Raw genomic sequence first — 19,265 nt, forward strand, 5'->3', positions numbered from 1 at the left:
CTCCTCTCTCAGCGCCCTCTCTCCCTCTCCCTCTCTCAGCGCGCTCTCTCCCTCTCCCTCTCTCAGCGCCCTCTCTCCCTCTCCTCTCTCAGCGCCCTCTCTCCCTCTCCTCTCTGAGCGCGCTCTCTCCCTCTCCTCTCTCAGCGCCCTCTCTCCCTCTCCTCTCTCAGCGCCCTCTCTCCCTCTCCCTCTCCTCTCTGAGCGCCCTCTCTCCCTCTCCTCTCTCAGCGCGCTCTCTCCCTCTCCTCTCTGAGCGCCCTCTCTCCCTCTCCTCTCTCAGCGCCCTCTCTCCCTCTCCTCTCTCAGCGCCCTCTCTCCCTCTCCTCTCTCAGCGCCCTCTCTCCCTCTCCTCTCTCAGCGCCCTCTCTCCCTCTCCTCTCTCAGCGCGCTCTCTCCCTCTCCTCTCTCAGCGCGCTCTCTCCCTCTCCTCTCTCAGCGCGCTCTCTCCCTCTCCTCTCTCAGCGCCCTCTCTCCCTCTCCTCTCTCAGCGCGCTCTCTCCCTCTCCTCTCTCAGCGCGCTCTCTCCCTCTCCTCTCTGAGCGCCCTCTCTCCCTCTCCTCACTCAGCGCGCTCTCTCCCTCTCCTCTCTGAGCGCCCTCTCTCCCTCTCCTCTCTGAGCGCCCTCTCTCCCTCTCCTCTCTGAGCGCGCTCTCTCCCTCTCCTCTCTCAGCGCGCTCTCTCCCTCTCCTCTCTCAGCGCGCTCTCTCCCTCTCCTCTCTCAGCGCCCTCTCTCCCTCTCCTCTCTCAGCGCCCTCTCTCCCTCTCCTCTCTCAGCGCGCTCTCTCCCTCTCCTCTCTGAGCGCCCTCTCTCCCTCTCCTCTCTCAGCGCCCTCTCTCCCTCTCCTCTCTCAGCGCCCTCTCTCCCTCTCCTCTCTCAGCGCGCTCTCTCCCTCTCCTCTCTCAGCGCCCTCTCTCCCTCTCCTCTCTCAGCGCCCTCTCTCCCTCTCCTCTCTCAGCGCCCTCTCTCCCTCTCCCTCTCCTCTCTCAGCGCCCTCTCTCCCTCTCCTCTCTGAGCGCCCTCTCTCCCTCTCCTCTCTCAGCGCCCTCTCTCCCTCTCCTCTCTCAGCGCCCTCTCTCCCTCTCCTCTCTCAGCGCCCTCTCTCCCTCTCCTCTCTCAGCGCCCTCTCTCCCTCTCCTCTCTCAGCGCCCTCTCTCCCTCTCCTCTCTCAGCGCGCTCTCTCCCTCTCCTCTCTCAGCGCCCTCTCTCCCTCTCCTCTCTCAGCGCCCTCTCTCCCTCTCCCTCTCCTCTCTGAGCGCCCTCTCTCCCTCTCCTCTCTCAGCGCCCTCTCTCCCTCTCCCTCTCTCAGCGCGCTCTCTCCCTCTCCCTCTCTCAGCGCCCTCTCTCCCTCTCCTCTCTCAGCGCCCTCTCTCCCTCTCCTCTCTGAGCGCGCTCTCTCCCTCTCCTCTCTCAGCGCCCTCTCTCCCTCTCCTCTCTCAGCGCCCTCTCTCCCTCTCCCTCTCCTCTCTGAGCGCCCTCTCTCCCTCTCCTCTCTGAGCGCCCTCTCTCCCTCTCCTCTCTCAGCGCCCTCTCTCCCTCTCCTCTCTCAGCGCCCTCTCTCCCTCTCCTCTCTCAGCGCCCTCTCTCCCTCTCCTCTCTCAGCGCGCTCTCTCCCTCTCCTCTCTGAGCGCCCTCTCTCCCTCTCCTCTCTGAGCGCCCTCTCTCCCTCTCCTCTCTCAGCGCCCTCTCTCCCTCTCCTCTCTCAGCGCCCTCTCTCCCTCTCCTCTCTCAGCGCCCTCTCTCCCTCTCCTCTCTCAGCGCCCTCTCTCCCTCTCCTCTCTCAGCGCCCTCTCTCCCTCTCCTCTCTCAGCGCCCTCTCTCCCTCTCCTCTCTCAGCGCCCTCTCTCCCTCTCCTCTCTCAGCGCCCTCTCTCCCTCTCCTCTCTCAGCGCCCTCTCTCCCTCTCCCTCTCCTCTCTGAGCGCCCTCTCTCCCTCTCCTCTCTCAGCGCCCTCTCTCCCTCTCCCTCTCTCAGCGCGCTCTCTCCCTCTCCCTCTCTCAGCGCGCTCTCTCCCTCTCCTCTCTCAGCGCCCTCTCTCCCTCTCCTCTCTGAGCGCGCTCTCTCCCTCTCCTCTCTCAGCGCCCTCTCTCCCTCTCCTCTCTCAGCGCCCTCTCTCCCTCTCCCTCTCCTCTCTGAGCGCCCTCTCTCCCTCTCCTCTCTCAGCGCCCTCTCTCCCTCTCCTCTCTCAGCGCCCTCTCTCCCTCTCCTCTCTCAGCGCCCTCTCTCCCTCTCCTCTCTCAGCGCCCTCTCTCCCTCTCCTCTCTCAGCGCGCTCTCTCCCTCTCCTCTCTCAGCGCCCTCTCTCCCTCTCCTCTCTCAGCGCGCTCTCTCCCTCTCCTCTCTCAGCGCCCTCTCTCCCTCTCCTCTCTGAGCGCCCTCTCTCCCTCTCCTCTCTGAGCGCCCTCTCTCCCTCTCCTCTCTCAGCGCCCTCTCTCCCTCTCCTCTCTCAGCGCGCTCTCTCCCTCTCCTCTCTCAGCGCCCTCTCTCCCTCTCCTCTCTCAGCGCCCTCTCTCCCTCTCCCTCTCTCAGCGCGCTCTCTCCCTCTCCTCTCTCAGCGCCCTCTCTCCCTCTCCTCTCTCAGCGCCCTCTCTCCCTCTCCCTCTCCTCTCTGAGCGCCCTCTCTCCCTCTCCCTCTCTCAGCGCGCTCTCTCCCTCTCCTCTCTCAGCGCCCTCTCTCCCTCTCCTCTCTCAGCGCGCTCTCTCCCTCTCCTCTCTCAGCGCTCCCTCTCCCTCTCTCAGCGCGCTCTCTCCCTCTCCTCTCTCAGCGCCCTCTCTCCCTCTCCTCTCTCAGCGCCCTCTCTCCCTCTCCTCTCTCAGCGCCCTCTCTCCCTCTCCTCTCTCAGCGCCCTCTCTCCCTCTCCTCTCTGAGCGCCCTCTCTCCCTCTCCTCTCTGAGCGCCCTCTCTCCCTCTCCTCTCTGAGCGCCCTCTCTCCCTCTCCTCTCTGAGCGCGCTCTCTCCCTCTCCTCTCTGAGCGCGCTCTCTCCCTCTCCTCTCTCAGCGCCCTCTCTCCCTCTCCTCTCTCAGCGCCCTCTCTCCCTCTCCTCTCTCAGCGCCCTCTCTCCCTCTCCTCTCTGAGCGCGCTCTCTCCCTCTCCTCTCTGAGCGCGCTCTCTCCCTCTCCTCTCTGAGCGCCCTCTCTCCCTCTCCTCTCTCAGCGCCCTCTCTCCCTCTCCTCTCTCAGCGCCCTCTCTCCCTCTCCTCTCTCAGCGCCCTCTCTCCCTCTCCTCTCTCAGCGCCCTCTCTCCCTCTCCTCTCTCAGCGCCCTCTCTCCCTCTCCTCTCTCAGCGCCCTCTCTCCCTCTCCTCTCTCAGCGCCCTCTCTCCCTCTCCTCTCTCAGCGCCCTCTCTCCCTCTCCTCTCTCAGCGCCCTCTCTCCCTCTCCTCTCTGAGCGCGCTCTCTCCCTCTCCTCTCTGAGCGCGCTCTCTCCCTCAGCGCGCTCTCTCCCTCTCCTCTCTCAGCGCGCTCTCTCCCTCTCCTCTCTCAGCGCGCTCTCTCCCTCTCCTCTCTCAGCGCGCTCTCTCCCTCTCCTCTCTCAGCGCGCTCTCTCCCTCTCCTCTCTCAGCGCGCTCTCTCCCTCTCCTCTCTGAGCGCGCTCTCTCCCTCTCCTCTCTGAGCGCGCTCTCTCCCTCTCCTCTCTGAGCGCCCTCTCTCCCTCTCCTCTCTCAGCGCGCTCTCTCCCTCTCCTCTCTCAGCGCCCTCTCTCCCTCTCCTCTCTGAGCGCCCTCTCTCCCTCTCCTCTCTGAGCGCCCTCTCTCCCTCTCCTCTCTCAGCGCGCTCTCTCCCTCTCCTCTCTCAGCGCCCTCTCTCCCTCTCCTCTCTCAGCGCGCTCTCTCCCTCTCCTCTCTGAGCGCGCTCTCTCCCTCTCCTCTCTCAGCGCCCTCTCTCCCTCTCCTCTCTCAGCGCGCTCTCTCCCTCTCCTCTCTGAGCGCGCTCTCTCCCTCTCCTCTCTCAGCGCCCTCTCTCCCTCTCCTCTCTCAGCGCCCTCTCTCCCTCTCCTCTCTCAGCGCCCTCTCTCCCTCTCCTCTCTGAGCGCGCTCTCTCCCTCTCCTCTCTCAGCGCCCTCTCTCCCTCTCCTCTCTCAGCGCCCTCTCTCCCTCTCCTCTCTCAGCGCCCTCTCTCCCTCTCCTCTCTCAGCGCGCTCTCTCCCTCTCCTCTCTCAGCGCGCTCTCTCCCTCTCCTCTCTCAGCGCGCTCTCTCCCTCTCCTCTCTCAGCGCCCTCTCTCCCTCTCCTCTCTCAGCGCCCTCTCTCCCTCTCCTCTCTCAGCGCCCTCTCTCCCTCTCCTCTCTCAGCGCGCTCTCTCCCTCTCCTCTCTCAGCGCCCTCTCTCCCTCTCCTCTCTCAGCGCCCTCTCTCCCTCTCCTCTCTCAGCGCCCTCTCTCCCTCTCCTCTCTCAGCGCCCTCTCTCCCTCTCCTCTCTCAGCGCCCTCTCTCCCTCTCCTCTCTCAGCGCCCTCTCTCCCTCTCCTCTCTCAGCGCCCTCTCTCCCTCTCCTCTCTCAGCGCCCTCTCTCCCTCTCCTCTCTGAGCGCCCTCTCTCCCTCTCCTCTCTGAGCGCCCTCTCTCCCTCTCCTCTCTCAGCGCGCTCTCTCCCTCTCCTCTCTGAGCGCGCTCTCTCCCTCTCCTCTCTGAGCGCCCTCTCTCCCTCTCCTCTCTCAGCGCCCTCTCTCCCTCTCCTCTCTCAGCGCCCTCTCTCCCTCTCCTCTCTCAGCGCCCTCTCTCCCTCTCCTCTCTCAGCGCCCTCTCTCCCTCTCCTCTCTCAGCGCCCTCTCTCCCTCTCCTCTCTGAGCGCGCTCTCTCCCTCTCCTCTCTGAGCGCCCTCTCTCCCTCTCCTCTCTCAGCGCGCTCTCTCCCTCTCCTCTCTCAGCGCGCTCTCTCCCTCTCCTCTCTCAGCGCGCTCTCTCCCTCTCCTCTCTCAGCGCGCTCTCTCCCTCTCCTCTCTCAGCGCGCTCTCTCCCTCTCCTCTCTCAGCGCGCTCTCTCCCTCTCCTCTCTCAGCGCGCTCTCTCCCTCTCCTCTCTCAGCGCGCTCTCTCCCTCTCCTCTCTCAGCGCCCTCTCTCCCTCTCCTCTCTCAGCGCGCTCTCTCCCTCTCCCTCTCTGAGCGCCCTCGCTCCCTCTCCCTCTCTGAGCGCCCTCTCTCCCTCTCCCTCTCTGAGCGCCCTCGCTCCCTCTCCCTCTCTGAGCGCCCTCTCTCCCTCTCCTCTCTCAGCGCCCTCTCTCCCTCTCCTCTCTGAGCGCCCTCTCTCCCTCTCCCTCTCTGAGCGCCCTCGCTCCCTCTCCTCTCTGAGCGCCCTCTCTCCCTCTCCCTCTCTCAGCGCCCTCTCTCCCTCTCCCTCTCTGAGCGCCCTCTCTCCCTCTCCTCTCTCAGCGCCCTCTCTCCCTCTCCTCTCTCAGCGCCCTCTCTCCCTCTCCTCTCTCAGCGCCCTCTCTCCCTCTCCTCTCTCAGCGCCCTCTCTCCCTCTCCTCTCTCAGCGCCCTCTCTCCCTCTCCTCTCTCAGCGCCCTCTCTCCCTCTCCTCTCTCAGCGCGCTCTCTCCCTCTCCTCTCTCAGCGCGCTCTCTCCCTCTCCTCTCTCAGCGCCCTCTCTCCCTCTCCTCTCTCAGCGCCCTCTCTCCCTCTCCTCTCTGAGCGCCCTCTCTCCCTCTCCTCTCTGAGCGCGCTCTCTCCCTCTCCTCTCTGAGCGCGCTCTCTCCCTCTCCTCTCTGAGCGCGCTCTCTCCCTCTCCTCTCTGAGCGCGCTCTCTCCCTCTCCTCTCTCAGCGCCCTCTCTCCCTCTCCTCTCTCAGCGCCCTCTCTCCCTCTCCTCTCTCAGCGCGCTCTCTCCCTCTCCTCTCTCAGCGCGCTCTCTCCCTCTCCTCTCTCAGCGCGCTCTCTCCCTCTCCTCTCTCAGCGCGCTCTCTCCCTCTCCTCTCTCAGCGCCCTCTCTCCCTCTCCTCTCTCAGCGCGCTCTCTCCCTCTCCTCTCTCAGCGCCCTCTCTCCCTCTCCTCTCTCAGCGCCCTCTCTCCCTCTCCTCTCTCAGCGCCCTCTCTCCCTCTCCTCTCTCAGCGCCCTCTCTCCCTCTCCCTCTCCTCTCTGAGCGCCCTCTCTCCCTCCTCTCTCAGCGCCCTCTCTCCCTCTCCTCTCTCAGCGCGCTCTCTCCCTCTCCTCTCTGAGCGCGCTCTCTCCCTCCCCCCCCCCCCTCCCCCCCCCCCCCCCCCCCCAGCCCCCCTCCCCCCCCACCCCACCCCCCCCCCAGCCCCCCCCTCCCCCCCCCCCCCCCCTCCCTCAGCCCCAACCCCCCCCCCCCCCCCCCCCCCCCCCCCCCCCCCCCCCCCCCCCTCCCCCCCCCCCCCCCCCCCCCCCCCCCCCCCCCCCCCCCCCCCACCACCCCCAGCCCGCCCCCTCCCCCCCCCTCCCCCCCCCCGCGCCCCCCCCCCTCCCCCCCCCCCCCCCCCCCCCCCCCCCCCCCCCCCCCCCCCCCCCCCCCCCCCCCCCCCCCCCCCCCCCCCCCCCCCCCCCCTCCCCCCCCCCCCCCCCCCCCCCCCCCCCCCCCCCCCCCCCCCCCCCCCCCCCCCCCCCCTCCCTCTCTCAGCGCCCTCTCTCCCTCTCCTCTCTCAGCGCCCTCTCTCCCTCTCCCTCTCTGAGCGCCCTCTCTCCCTCTCCTCTCTGAGCGCCCTCTCTCCCTCTCCTCTCTGAGCGCCCTCTCTCCCTCTCCTCTCTGAGCGCCCTCTCTCCCTCTCCTCTCTGAGCGCCCTCTCTCCCTCTCCTCTCTGAGCGCCCTCTCTCCCTCTCCTCTCTCAGCGCCCTCTCTCCCTCTCCTCTCTCAGCGCCCTCATCTCTCTCCTCTCTCAGCGCCCTCTCTCCCTCTCCTCTCTCAGCGCCCTCTCTCCTCTCCTCTCTCAGCGCCCTCGCTCCCCTCTCCTCTCTGAGCGCCCTCTCTCCCTCTCCTCTCTCAGCGCCCTCTCTCCCTCTCCTCTCTGAGCGCCCTCTCTCCCTCTCCTCTCTCAGCGCGCTCTCTCCCTCTCCTCTCTCAGCGCCCCTCTCTCCCTCTCCTCTCTCAGCGCCCTCTCTCCCTCTCCTCTCTGAGCGCCCTCTCTCCCTCTCCTCACTCAGCGCCCTCTCTCCCTCTCCTCTCTCAGCGCCCTCTCTCCCTCTCCTCTCTCAGCGCCCTCTCTCCCTCTCCTCTCTGAGCGCCCTCTCTCCCTCTCGCCTCTCTGAGCGCCCTCGCTCCCTCTCCTCTCTCAGCGCCCTCTCTCCCTCTCCCTCTCTCAGCGCCCTCGCTCCCTCTCCTCTCTCAGCGCCCTCTCTCCCTCTCCTCTCTCAGCGCCCTCTCTCCCTCTCCTCTCTCAGCGCGCTCTCTCCCTCTCCTCTCTCAGCGCCCTCTCTCCCTCTCCTCTCTCAGCGCCCTCTCTCCCTCTCCTCTCTGAGCGCCCTCTCTCCCTCTCCTCTCTGAGCGCGCTCTCTCCCTCTCCTCTCTCAGCGCCCTCTCTCCCTCTCCTCTCTCAGCGCCCTCTCTCCCTCTCCTCTCTGAGCGCCCTCTCTCCCTCTCCTCTCTGAGCGCCCTCTCTCCCTCTCCTCTCTGAGCGCGCTCTCTCCCTCTCCTCTCTGAGCGCGCTCTCTCCCTCTCCTCTCTGAGCGCGCTCTCTCCCTCTCCTCTCTGAGCGCCCCTCTCTCCCTCTCCTCTCTCAGCGCCCTCTCTCCCTCTCCTCTCTCAGCGCGCTCTACTCCCTCTCCTCTCTCAGCGCGCTCTCTCCCTCTCCTCTCTCAGCGCGCTCTCTCCCTCTCCCTCTCTCAGCGCCCTCTCTCCCTCTCCTCTCTCAGCGCCCTCTCTCCCTCTCCTCTCTCAGCGCCCTCTCTCCCTCTCCTCTCCTCTCTGAGCGCCCTCTCTCCCTCTCCTCTCTCAGCGCCCTCTCTCCCTCTCCTCTCTCAGCGCCCTCTCTCCCTCTCCTCTCTCAGCGCCCTCTCTCCCTCTCCTCTCTCAGCGCGCTCTCTCCCTCTCCTCTCTCAGCGCGCTCTCTCCCTCTCCTCTCTGAGCGCCCTCTCTCCTCTCTCCTCTCTCAGCGCGCTCTCTCCCTCTCCTCTCTCAGCGCGCTCTCTCCCTCTCCTCTCTCAGCGCGCTCTCTCCCTCTCCTCTCTCAGCGCGCTCTCTCCCTCTCCTCTCTCAGCGCGCTCTCTCCCTCTCCTCTCTCAGCGCGCTCTCTCCCTCTCCTCTCTCAGCGCGCTCTCTCCCTCTCCTCTCTCAGCGCGCTCTCTCCCTCTCCTCTCTCAGCGCGCTCTCTCCCTCTCCTCTCTCAGCGCGCTCTCTCCCTCTCCTCTCTCAGCGCGCTCTCTCCCTCTCTCTCTCTCAGCGCGCTCTCTCCCTCTCCTCTCTCAGCGCGCTCTCTCCCTCTCCTCTCTCAGCGCGCTCTCTCCCTCTCCTCTCTCAGCGCGCTCTCTCCCTCTCCTCTCTCAGCGCGCTCTCTCCCTCTCCTCTCTCAGCGCGCTCTCTCCCTCTCCTCTCTCAGCGCGCTCTCTCCCTCTCCTCTCTCAGCGCGCTCTCTCCCTCTCCTCTCTCAGCGCGCTCTCTCCCTCTCCTCTCTCAGCGCGCTCTCTCCCTCTCCTCTCTCAGCGCGCTCTCTCCCTCTCCTCTCTCAGCGCGCTCTCTCCCTCTCCTCTCTCAGCGCGCTCTCTCCCTCTCCCTCTCTGAGCGCGCTCTCTCCCTCTCCCTCTCTCAGCGCCCTCTCTCCCTCTCCCTCTCTGAGCGCGCTCTCTCCCTCTCCTCTCTGAGCGCGCTCTCTCCCTCTCCTCTCTGAGCGCCCTCTCTCCCTCTCCTCTCTGAGCGCCCTCTCTCCCTCTCCCTCTCTGAGCGCGCTCTCTCCCTCTCCCTCTCTGAGCGCGCTCTCTCCCTCTCCTCTCTCAGCGCCCTCTCTCCCTCTCCTCTCTGAGCGCCCTCTCTCCCTCTCCTCTCTCAGCGCCCTCTCTCCCTCTCCTCTCTGAGCGCCCTCTCTCCCTCTCCTCTCTGAGCGCGCTCTCTCCCTCTCCCTCTCTGAGCGCGCTCTCTCCCTCTCCCTCTCTGAGCGCGCTCTCTCCCTCTCCTCTCTGAGCGCGCTCTCTCCCTCTCCTCTCTGAGCGCCCTCTCTCCCTCTCCTCTCTGAGCGCGCTCTCTCCCTCTCCTCTCTGAGCGCCCTCGCTCCCTCTCCCTCTCTGAGCGCCCTCGCTCCCTCTCCCTCTCTGAGCGCCCTCGCTCCCTCTCCCTCTCTGAGCGCCCTCGCTCCCTCTCCCTCTCTGAGCGCCCTCGCTCCCTCTCCCTCTCTGAGCGCCCTCGCTCCCTCTCCCTCTCTGAGCGCCCTCTCTCCCTCGCTCAGTTAATGCTCTTTTATGCACTCATCCATACCAAAAGTGGCTTTATAAATTTAGTTTCAAAACAATGGATGGATGAGATGGAATAATAATTTACCCTTAAATAGGATTGGCACTCATGCAGTTTTGAACTGGCCAGTCTCATTTTGAACCAGGCTTTCTGGAGTTTTTCACGGTGCGAACTGGGCACTGATTATTAATAGATGTCTATTATCTTCCACCTCTGTGTTTTATGAAATTGAGGCAGTGGGTTTTTAAAGTTACCAATGAGACTTTCAATTAATTTTCATCATTAGCAAAGAAAAGATCAGAGTTCAAGTCACGACTTCCCCCACCTCCTTCTCCCAGTGGCCCTCAGTTCAACCTACTGTCTGGCTTTTCAATGGTAAAAGGTAGCGACTGTACCCCAGGATTGCCAACGCTCCAGGAATTAAAGAATAATCTCCTAGACACTGCTATGAGCAAACCGGGAGGAAAAACCATCAGGGTATTAAAAAAAAATAGGGTGTTTTTTAAAAAAAATTCTGTAAACACTTTTGTTCATTAGTTCTATAAATATTGGATGTGGGAAAAGGCTGTTTGACCAGGCAGGGTGGCTGGAAGCTGAAGCTCATGTGATGAAATCTCCAGGAATACATCCGATCAGCTGCCACATCCAATATTAACAGGAGCGCAGAGTGCAGCAGGCTAGCCATAGCAGCAGGGGGGGGGAAATATATTCCAAAAGACATCTTTTTTTTTAGGGGAGCTAGAGTGTGCTTTGTGATTGAGCTAATAGAACGTTGCACTCAGGATCTGTGCCCACGCATTATCTGGTGGAATTACAGAGCCGCCGCAGACTAGTAGTTAAATATACTTCAGAACTGATTTTGCTGACACACGTTCATAGTGTGGTGTAATGATGCAGGACTGTTTCTATTTATCATTTACAGTCTGCTTGCGGCTTTTAATAAGGGGATAGTCACTGAATTTACTCTGCACTCAACACGCTGGAGCAAATAAAATGGAACAGTTGAGGCTGAGATATGATTGCTTTCTTCCCTAATGCTCATGTATTGCCCTCATTAGGACTATCTTTTCACAACTAAAGTAAATATTGCCTTGGTGTATTTTGATAAAATGTTGTTTACCGTCTCGGTGTCAGTCCAGGCTCAGCATTATCTCTTGTGATTTTATTTGGTGTTTTTTGCTGGCTATAAACTGTCAGGAAGGGGGATTAAAGTGCTTACAGCCTGTCTGCGTGACACTGAAATACCTTAACAGCTACTGATTGGATTTCCATAATCCTTTTACACATCGCAGACCGTTGTAATATTGGTAATAACAACTGGCATGTGTGAAGAGAGCATCGGTGGAGGTTGCAGAGGAGAGAGCTACAATTGCCCAGTAGTATAGGAAGTGGCGCAAAGGTGCACAATGGGAATGTGTGCACGAGCGCAATGCATATTCCTTCCAACCACGGCAGCGAGGGTGGTTGACTGAGTGGGAACGATTGATCTTGCAACACTGTTCTCGTTTAGTGCGCTGGTGTATAGAGACCTGTCAATCCTGCAGGAATAACAAGCCCAGTGAAATGATATAAAGGAGTGGCAGCCCATATATTCAATTTTATTTTTATTAAATTATTACTCCGACTCATCCATCATTTTATCTTTTGGCCTAACTTTGATATAGGAGTTAAGATGGGGAAATGATGCACTCTCACTTCCACCAGGGTTTTGCATTCCCTGAGGTAGTCACTGAAGTCAATGCGCTCCGTTGACTTCAGTGGAAATAAAAATGGGGAGAGATGTAAAACGGGCTGTCGACTCGCTGTCACCCATTTTACACCATCGAACACGGTCAAGGTCTACCCCCCCCTCCCCCCCACTGTGGTTAGATACAGTGATGGGTACAGTGATGAGCTAATCATATTTCTCTCTGGAAACAACACAAGGTTAGGGCAATAAGGGGACTGCAAGACCCTTAGACTGTTCATGGGGATAGATAGTATTCCCACATTCAAGAGGGAAACGAACAGATATTTGATAGAGAAAGCGATTGAGGGAAATGAGGAGAAAAGTGTGGTATTTTTCAAACTCTGGGACCGACCAGATGGACAGGAATGGTTTCAATATTTGGCCCCAATATTCCTATGAAGGTACAGTTTTAATCAAATTGTAAGCCATTGTGATTGCCTCTTTTATATATAACTATGGATTTTAGGTTCTATATTTTTAACAGTTAAATCGGTGCATTAGTGATTCTGCCGGGATCATGGCTGGGTATGACAGAGGCTCCTTTGCCACTGCGTTAGGTTTGGATTGCAGAGGCCTGTAGCTGCCGGAGAATGAAATCATTTCATATCCTCCTGTGTGTTAAACGTTTATCACCGAGGATGGCAGATACAAGTGACTCTCCTTGTTGTCGTCGGGTTTTTTTGAACAGGTGTGAGCAATGAGCCTGTAATTGAATTGGAGAGTTCACATGACGTCATAAAACATAAGAGCGAAAATCAAGTGGCTCACGGATGTCATCTGAACCGTGAGATTAAACCTGTGCCTTCACTCACCCTCTCTAACATCTAATATACTTTATGACACCGCTTCAGTGAAATGAAAATAGTGCTAATTACAGTTAATAGTCATGCTGAAATTACACATCAAAAGCTCCGAGATTGTTGTCATCGCTGCAGAGTAATGCTGCCACTGGAAGGTAAAATAAGGGATCCAATTTGCAGTTGGGAACGAGAATGACAGGGCTGTTGTGCCTATAGTGAGAGAAGAATTTCTCTGGTCACTATGAGTAGCGACATTGTAAAGGCGGTTTGCATTTCTAGTATTTCTAGCTAAATTTTAAATGTCTGGAAAAAAAATGCATTTGTGATCTCAAGAAATACTGAACAGAGAAAATCTTTGTACGTTCACGGAATGTCTATGCAAAGTGACACATTTCCTGTCAATTTTTTTCCCCTGTTATAACTCCTATGTCTACATTTATAATGGAAACTGCCTATGTAAATTTGTCACACCATCCACTCTCTAGCGGAGAGCGTAATTACAGCACAATAGACAGTTTCCATTATAAATACGGACGTAGGAATTTATAACGGAAATATGAGAATAAGGACAGCATGCATGACTTTTAAATGGCTGCAGAACTGTGTCTCCATGCCCTGATTAATGCCACAGGAGAGTGACTAATGTACTTTTTGCTCTACCTGAGGTAGATATAAGAGTTATACAAACAAAAGATGTGCTGGGGGTTTTTTTTGCTGTTATTTAGCTGCTTACATCAGTAGTTTTCTTTTGCTTCTGAAGATGCCGCCTACCAGAGGAGGCTGAAAGTCAAGTTTTGCTTTTTGTCCTTTTTATATTGTAGCTTTTTATACTTTTTATTCATTTTATTTTGCATTCCCATATATCAGTACTAGTATAAAACACTAGTTAGGCCACAGCTTGAGTACTACGTACAGTTTTGGTCACCACGTTACAGGAAAGATGTGATTGCACTAGAGAAGGTGCAGAGGAGATTTACGAGGATGTTGCCAGCACTGGAGAATTTTAGCTATGGGGAAAGATTGGATAGGCTGGGGTTGTTTTCTTTGAAACGAAGGAGGCTGAGGGGAGATTTAATTGAGGTGTATAAAATTATGACAGGACTAGATAGAGTGGATAGTGAGAACCTATTTCCCTTAGCAGAGGGGTCAGTGACCAGGGGGCATAGATTTAAAGTGATTGGTAGAAGGATTCGAGGGGAGCTGAGGAGAATTTTTTTCACCCAAAGGGCGGTAGGGGTCTAGAACTCACTGCCTGAAAGGGTGGTGGAGGCAGAAACCCTCAACTGATTTAAAAAGTACTTGGATATGCTCTTAAAGTGCCATAACCCACAAGGCTACGGACCAAGTGCTGGAAAGTGGGATTAGGCTGGATAGCTCTTTTTCGGCCGGCACAGACATGATGGGCTGAATGGCCTCCTTCTGTGCTGTAAATTTCTATGATTTTATGATCACTTAAATCAGAGGAAAGAATAATTGTAGCTTTGTGGAACGTAATATCTAAAAAGGAGTCACTAACAACTTTCATTTATACTTAAGGTCTTTAATAAAGAAAAGAAAGAACTTGCATTTATATAGCGCCTATCATGACCTCAGGACATCCCAAAGTGCTTTACAGCCAATTAAGTACTTTAGAAGTGTAGTCACTGTCGTAATGCAGCAAATACGGCAGCCAATTTGTGCACAGCAAAGTCCCACAAACAGCAATGTGATGACCAGATAATCTATTCTAGTGATGTTGGTTGAGGGATAAATGTTGGCCAGGTCACTGGGGAGAACTCTCCTGCTTTTCTTTGAAATCGTGCCATGGGACCTTTGACGTCCACCTGAGAGGGTAGATAGGGCCTTGGTTTAACATCTCAACCAAAAAATGGTACCTCTGACAGTGCAGCACCCTCAGTACTGCAGTAGAGCATCAGTCTAGATTTTGTGGTAAAGAAACGTCTGAAGGTTTTGCACAAATAGGTGTAAGCATGAGGCAGGAATGGAGATGGGGGTCCCATATTTGACTTCTGGTCTGCACTGAAGTAGCTGATCTCAGTCGGGTTTAGGGGGGAGGGGATTGATAATTGCCTCTGTGCAACGAGGCGAAAAAGTCAAAGGCCCCAAAATTCCTGGGGGGGGGTCTGTCGACCGACGCAAGTGCGGTGGAGCAGAACCCTCATCCACCCTAGTCTCAAGCCAGAGACCCCCATCCCAAATCTCAGGGATGGGGTCATTTGCATCAGTTGGAATATCAGAGCAGCACCATGCCGCTCATCTGGCATAGGGGATGGAGCCTGGTGAGACCTTGAAGTAAATTCTCCACTTAAGATTTTCTGCTCCCAATGCATCTTTCAGGAGGTAAATGATCCCCTCTGGGATCCCTGGTGAAGGTTTGTTGTCTCTTAAGACCCACAGCAGCACTCACCTCAGCCTTTCATCCAAACACCTATGTAGGAAATTCCTTGAGTGGCTTGGGAACTTCCCTCAGACACATCCCTGGCCTCTAATACCAGAATGTAAGGGGCCAATGGAATCCTGGCGTAAGGGGGGATTTCTGACCTCTCAAGCCCCAGGGATTTCAAGGTCAGAGTTCCTGTTCTTATTATTTACGTACATCAGGAATATCTTTTATTTGAATAGAATCTAAAAGGAAAGTATAGGCTTTTTTAAAAAAAAGAACGTGATTGACCAAGTTGATGGCATGGACACAAAAGGTCCATGCAGCGCTGATTACTGAAGGAGTATGTCTGCGGCTGTTGTTTCCCACAAGTTATTTTCATTGCAGGCTGCTTCCTTGTATGTATTCCACAAATTTATCAGTTATCGCAAGAACCTGTCAAAGCTAACAATCCTAAAATCAAACTTAATATTAATTTCCCTTCTGAATTTGCAGATGTCACCCCTTAGCTATGTTTTATTTACGGTCATGCAAATGAAGAAGAACAATATTTAATTGTGTGAAATTCAATGGTGTATCTGGAACTTTTCTTTTAAAACATAGCTTTATTAAGAATAAATGATCCCAGCTCCCTGAAGGTTTAGTGGATAAATGCATTGTGTGATGTGGGACTGAGCCACAAAGTCAAGGAAGGTTCTAGATTTGCCTACATTACAACAGTGGCTACACTTCAAAAGTATTTCATTGGCTGTGAAGCGCTTTGGGACGTCCTGAGGTCATGAAAGGCGCTATATAAATGAATGTCTATTTTTTTGCCCCCTGCTCTATGCTGAAGTAGCTGATTTCAACTGGGGAAGTGATGGGAGGGCTAAAATTTACTTCCGTTCTCCAAACCAAAGAGGGGAAGCAGTCAAATGTTCCTGTTCCTGAGCCCTGCTGGGAAGTGGATGTGTGTGGGCGTCAGATGGGGATGAAATCACTCCTGCCAATAATCGTAGCAAAAAGATTGGATTACCCCATTTCATGCTGATCTAAGTTTTTTGGAAAATTAGACTCCCCGGGCGAGGACAAGCTCTGCTTGCTTCCCTGACCCACACGTGATAAATAGTCTGCTGACACTCACTGAGCTCATACAGAGAGAATGGCTACTCGGGCAAGGCATAAGAGGGCCCATGGAAAAACAGCCCATTACGTCTGGCCTAATTGGGAATTTAATACGTGATAATAACCAGGTTTTTATAAAGAGAGGGGTGGGAATTCTCTGTGCAAAGTGGAGGTCATTTTACCAGTCCGCACCCGGCCGGTCTAATGGAACAGGTTAACAAGCAAGTTCATTATAAATAATGCACAGTGAAAATCTTCCTCCATTATTTTGTTGGGCCAACTAGATTGTAATTTGTAAATACTTATAATCCTCTAGCCATTTGTAAATGACTTGATTTGGTTTCTTATCGAATTGCAGCAATGATGCAGTTAATAGTATGTCACAGAACCTGAGAAGCATCCTCTGAATGGGACTGCCATGTCCTCTGATGAAGTTAATAGACGGTGATTAATATAAAGCTACCATCTTTCATGCAGAATATTGCTTTAACGATTCACCTTTGTAGATCAACAATAGATCTCTTTAAAATTTATGTGCGATTCAAGCTCATGTAAAGAATTGTTTGTCAAAATGGGACATCCCAGAGGATTGCATGCAAACTAATAGGTTTTGGCACAAATCTTTTCAAATTCAATTACAATTGAAGCAAATTTTATAGAAACTCATGTTACATTTTTGGGGGCTTCTTTACTCTAGATAGTTTTGGTTCCATGTTTAAGACTATTGTCATCGGTGAGTCCTAGCTCCCTATGTCCCAGACAATGTATTTCATATGCTTAGATATCTGGGTTATGTTCATACCAAGCACAGGGAATGAGCAGACTGCCCTCTTCGTTTTATTTCAGCTACTGGTTTTGTTCCATGCCTTCACAGGAGCCTCCTTGTCTACAGAAGGCAGCAGATTAACCCTAAAATAGACTTTGATATACGCTTTAACTGCTAAAACAAATTTAGTTAACAGTAAAACAACAACAGTAATAACTTGCATTTATTTAGCATTTTTAACGTGGTAAAACGTCCCAAGGCGCTTCCGAGTTTAAAAGAATGAGAGGGGATCTCATTGAAACATATAAAATTCTGACAGGGCTGGACAGACTGGATGCAGGGAAGATGTTTCCCCTGGCTGGGGGGTCCAGAATGAGGGGTCACGGTCTCAGGATACGGGGTAGGACATTTAGGACTGAGATGGGGAGAAATTTCTTCACTCAGAGGGTGGTGAACCTGTGGAATTCTCTACCACAGGAGGCTGTGGAGGCCAAGTCACTGAATATATTTAAGAAGGAGCTAGATAGATTTCTAGACATAAAAGGCATCAAGGGGTATGGGGAGAGAGCGGGAATATGGTATTGAGATAGAGGATCAGTCATGATCATATTGAATGGCGGAGCAGGCTCGAAGGGCCGAATGGCCTACTCCTGTTCCTATTTTTTCTATGTTTCTATGGTCAAAGAGGTAGGTTCTAAAGAGTGTCTTAAAGGTGGTAGGGAGGGTTAGGGAGGCAATTCCAGAGCTTAGGGCCTAGCCAACTGAAGGCACGGCCTGCTATGGTGGAGCGATTAAAATTGGGGATGGGCAAGAGGCCAGAATTGTAGAAGCGCAGAGATCCCGGAGGGTTGTAGGGCTGGAGAAGGTTACATAGAAAGGGAGGAGCGAGGCCATGAGGGATATGAAAACAAGAGTGAGAATTTTAAAATCGAGGCGTGAATAATAACAGAACCACAACTTATATTTTTACACTATTTCAAACTTTTCTAGTTCCTTGTGTAATGGAAAATAATAGTTTACAACTGCTGTGAAAACCTATTATATAAGTGATATCCTTATCATAGCAGTTTTTTCTTTTATTTTTTCTCACCATCTACAGACATTATCTGGCTTGACCAGCTCTCTTTTTAGAAGTTTCAGGCACACTCTCTAATTTAAAAAAGACAAGTTGATACATCCATTCAAATAAGTGACAGGGACCCAGTGAATTTAAATAACTGTCTATTGAATTCAAAAAAAGCTGCTGATCAAAAATATATTTGAACAAATCAGACAAGATGTTTGTATTTGAATTGAATGACTTGGTCTCTTTCTTGGGCACTGACCGGGCAACAACCACTGACTTGGCAACAATTGTAACAACATGGGCTGCAACATTCTTTTACGAGTAAAGGTGGGTTTTAACCCCTTCTTTACCACAATAGAACTAAAGAAGCCCATACCAAACTAAACTGGAGATAAAAATGCTTCGCTTTTGTTACACACAGACTCTTTGAAGTAATTCCTGTTGGATCCCATGAACTTTGGGACCAATCCTGCAGAATCCTATGAGAACTTTACAGGTTTTAGATTAATGCTTCAGCTGAAATAGCAAAGAGAGGAATTTGAGGCTAACATGTTAAGCTTTCACACAATAGCACTCCATGGCACAAGTTTAAGGCCATAGATTTTAGAATGAATCCTGTAGGATCCTGTGGAAAAACACAGACTTTGAAATAAATCCTGTAGAAATCCACTGATGATTGAACAATCCTACAGAAACTACTAAAAGGTTTGGAAATAAATTGTGTAAAATACTGTTGAGTAATTTCTAAATCCTGTAGAACTTATTTTGCAAAGTAACATTGATGAAAAAAATAGTGGAATATCACCTGAATTTTCCTCTTTGAATTCTCCTCTGTGTTTTAGTCCTATATGGAGGATCACCTGAGAAACAAAAACCGTCTGGTGAAAGAATGGGAAGCTCTGGGTGCCTATCAGGCTGAACCGAACACAAGCAGCATCGCAGACAGGGAGGAGAATGAAAAGAAGAACAGATCTCAGCTGGTAGTGCCATGTAGGTTAATTTCTTCTACCCTAACATGACACAGCGAGGGAAGATTTCTTCTGTTCAATATTTATAGCAAAATTGTAAACGCGGCATAAAGGACACGACAAATAGCAAATGGAGGAAAGCTTCCCGCACTATTTGTCCGAAAACTTTGGAAAAATATCACAGTGTAGAACAACGTTTTTAAGTGCTAATAATGCCGTATATCAGCCATTCCCCTCCTGCCCTCTGGAACTCCCTATTCACTTTCCCACCCCCCCCCCATCTCTCTCCTGTCTGCTTTCAAATGCTTCAAGACCTTCCTCTTTGCCTTTCTTTTCCATCCTAGCCTCTCCATTTGCCTGCTGTTTCCCCTTGCTCCGTGTCCACCATATTCTTTTCCTCCTTTCTGCATGTAAGGAGCACTGTGTAAATGCAAATTGTCGTTGAATATTTGAATAATGATTATATAATATGAAGCAGTCCATAAATGTTAAAACGCTTTAATATTAAAGATCTTTGCATGTTACATCTGCTGATGTAAGTGGGGATTGCACGTATAGAATGATGCAGCACAGGAGGCCATTTGGCCCATCATGCCTCTGCCGGCTCTTTGAAAGAGCTGTCCAATTAGTCCCATTCTCTGCCCTTTCCTCATAGCCCTGCAAATTTTTCTCCTTCAAGTATTTATCCAATTCCCTTTTGAAAGTTATTAACTAAATCTGCTTCCACCATCTTTTCAGGCAGTGAATTCCAGATCATAACAACTCACTTCTAGGCTTTAAATGATTTTAACCAATGAAACCCCACTATTCATTTCATGAAAGTATTCGATATTATTTCCTGTCTTCTGATCTCCTTCATGAGTTTCCTTATGGTAATTACCTTCCCGGATTAGAAGGCAGCCTGAACACCAGCCCTCAGGCCTGTGCTAGAGTTACTTTGGAGTCAGCCGCAGGGAGGTGCGTGTGGCACGGAATAATTGGTCCTCCAGTTTATCCTCCATTTCCTACGGGAAATTGCCTGCCCTCCACTTGGCCCCTCCCCACAGGATCTGCTCGAGATCAGTACCTCATCATGTGGTGCATTATCAGGTGCAACAAATGCAGTGTGCCATAGGAATAGTAAAAGAAAGAAAG

The 19,265-nt window shown here is 53.8% G+C and overlaps 1 protein-coding gene across 2 annotated transcripts in view; it reads left to right on the top strand.

The window, feature by feature from the left end:
* ptprn2 (protein tyrosine phosphatase receptor type N2) overlaps positions 1 to 19,265 on the top strand; it is a 924,398-nt gene that overhangs the window by 858,128 nt on the left and 47,005 nt on the right. For both annotated transcript variants that reach the window (XM_068008124.1, XM_068008134.1), the window contains exon 15: positions 18,006 to 18,153. In XM_068008124.1, coding sequence (XP_067864225.1) covers positions 18,006 to 18,153 — 148 coding nt within the window. The remainder of the gene's footprint in view (positions 1 to 18,005; positions 18,154 to 19,265) is intronic.

Source organism: Heptranchias perlo, chromosome 2 (assembly GCF_035084215.1).
Source record: "Heptranchias perlo isolate sHepPer1 chromosome 2, sHepPer1.hap1, whole genome shotgun sequence".
NCBI lineage: Eukaryota > Metazoa > Chordata > Chondrichthyes > Hexanchiformes > Hexanchidae > Heptranchias > Heptranchias perlo.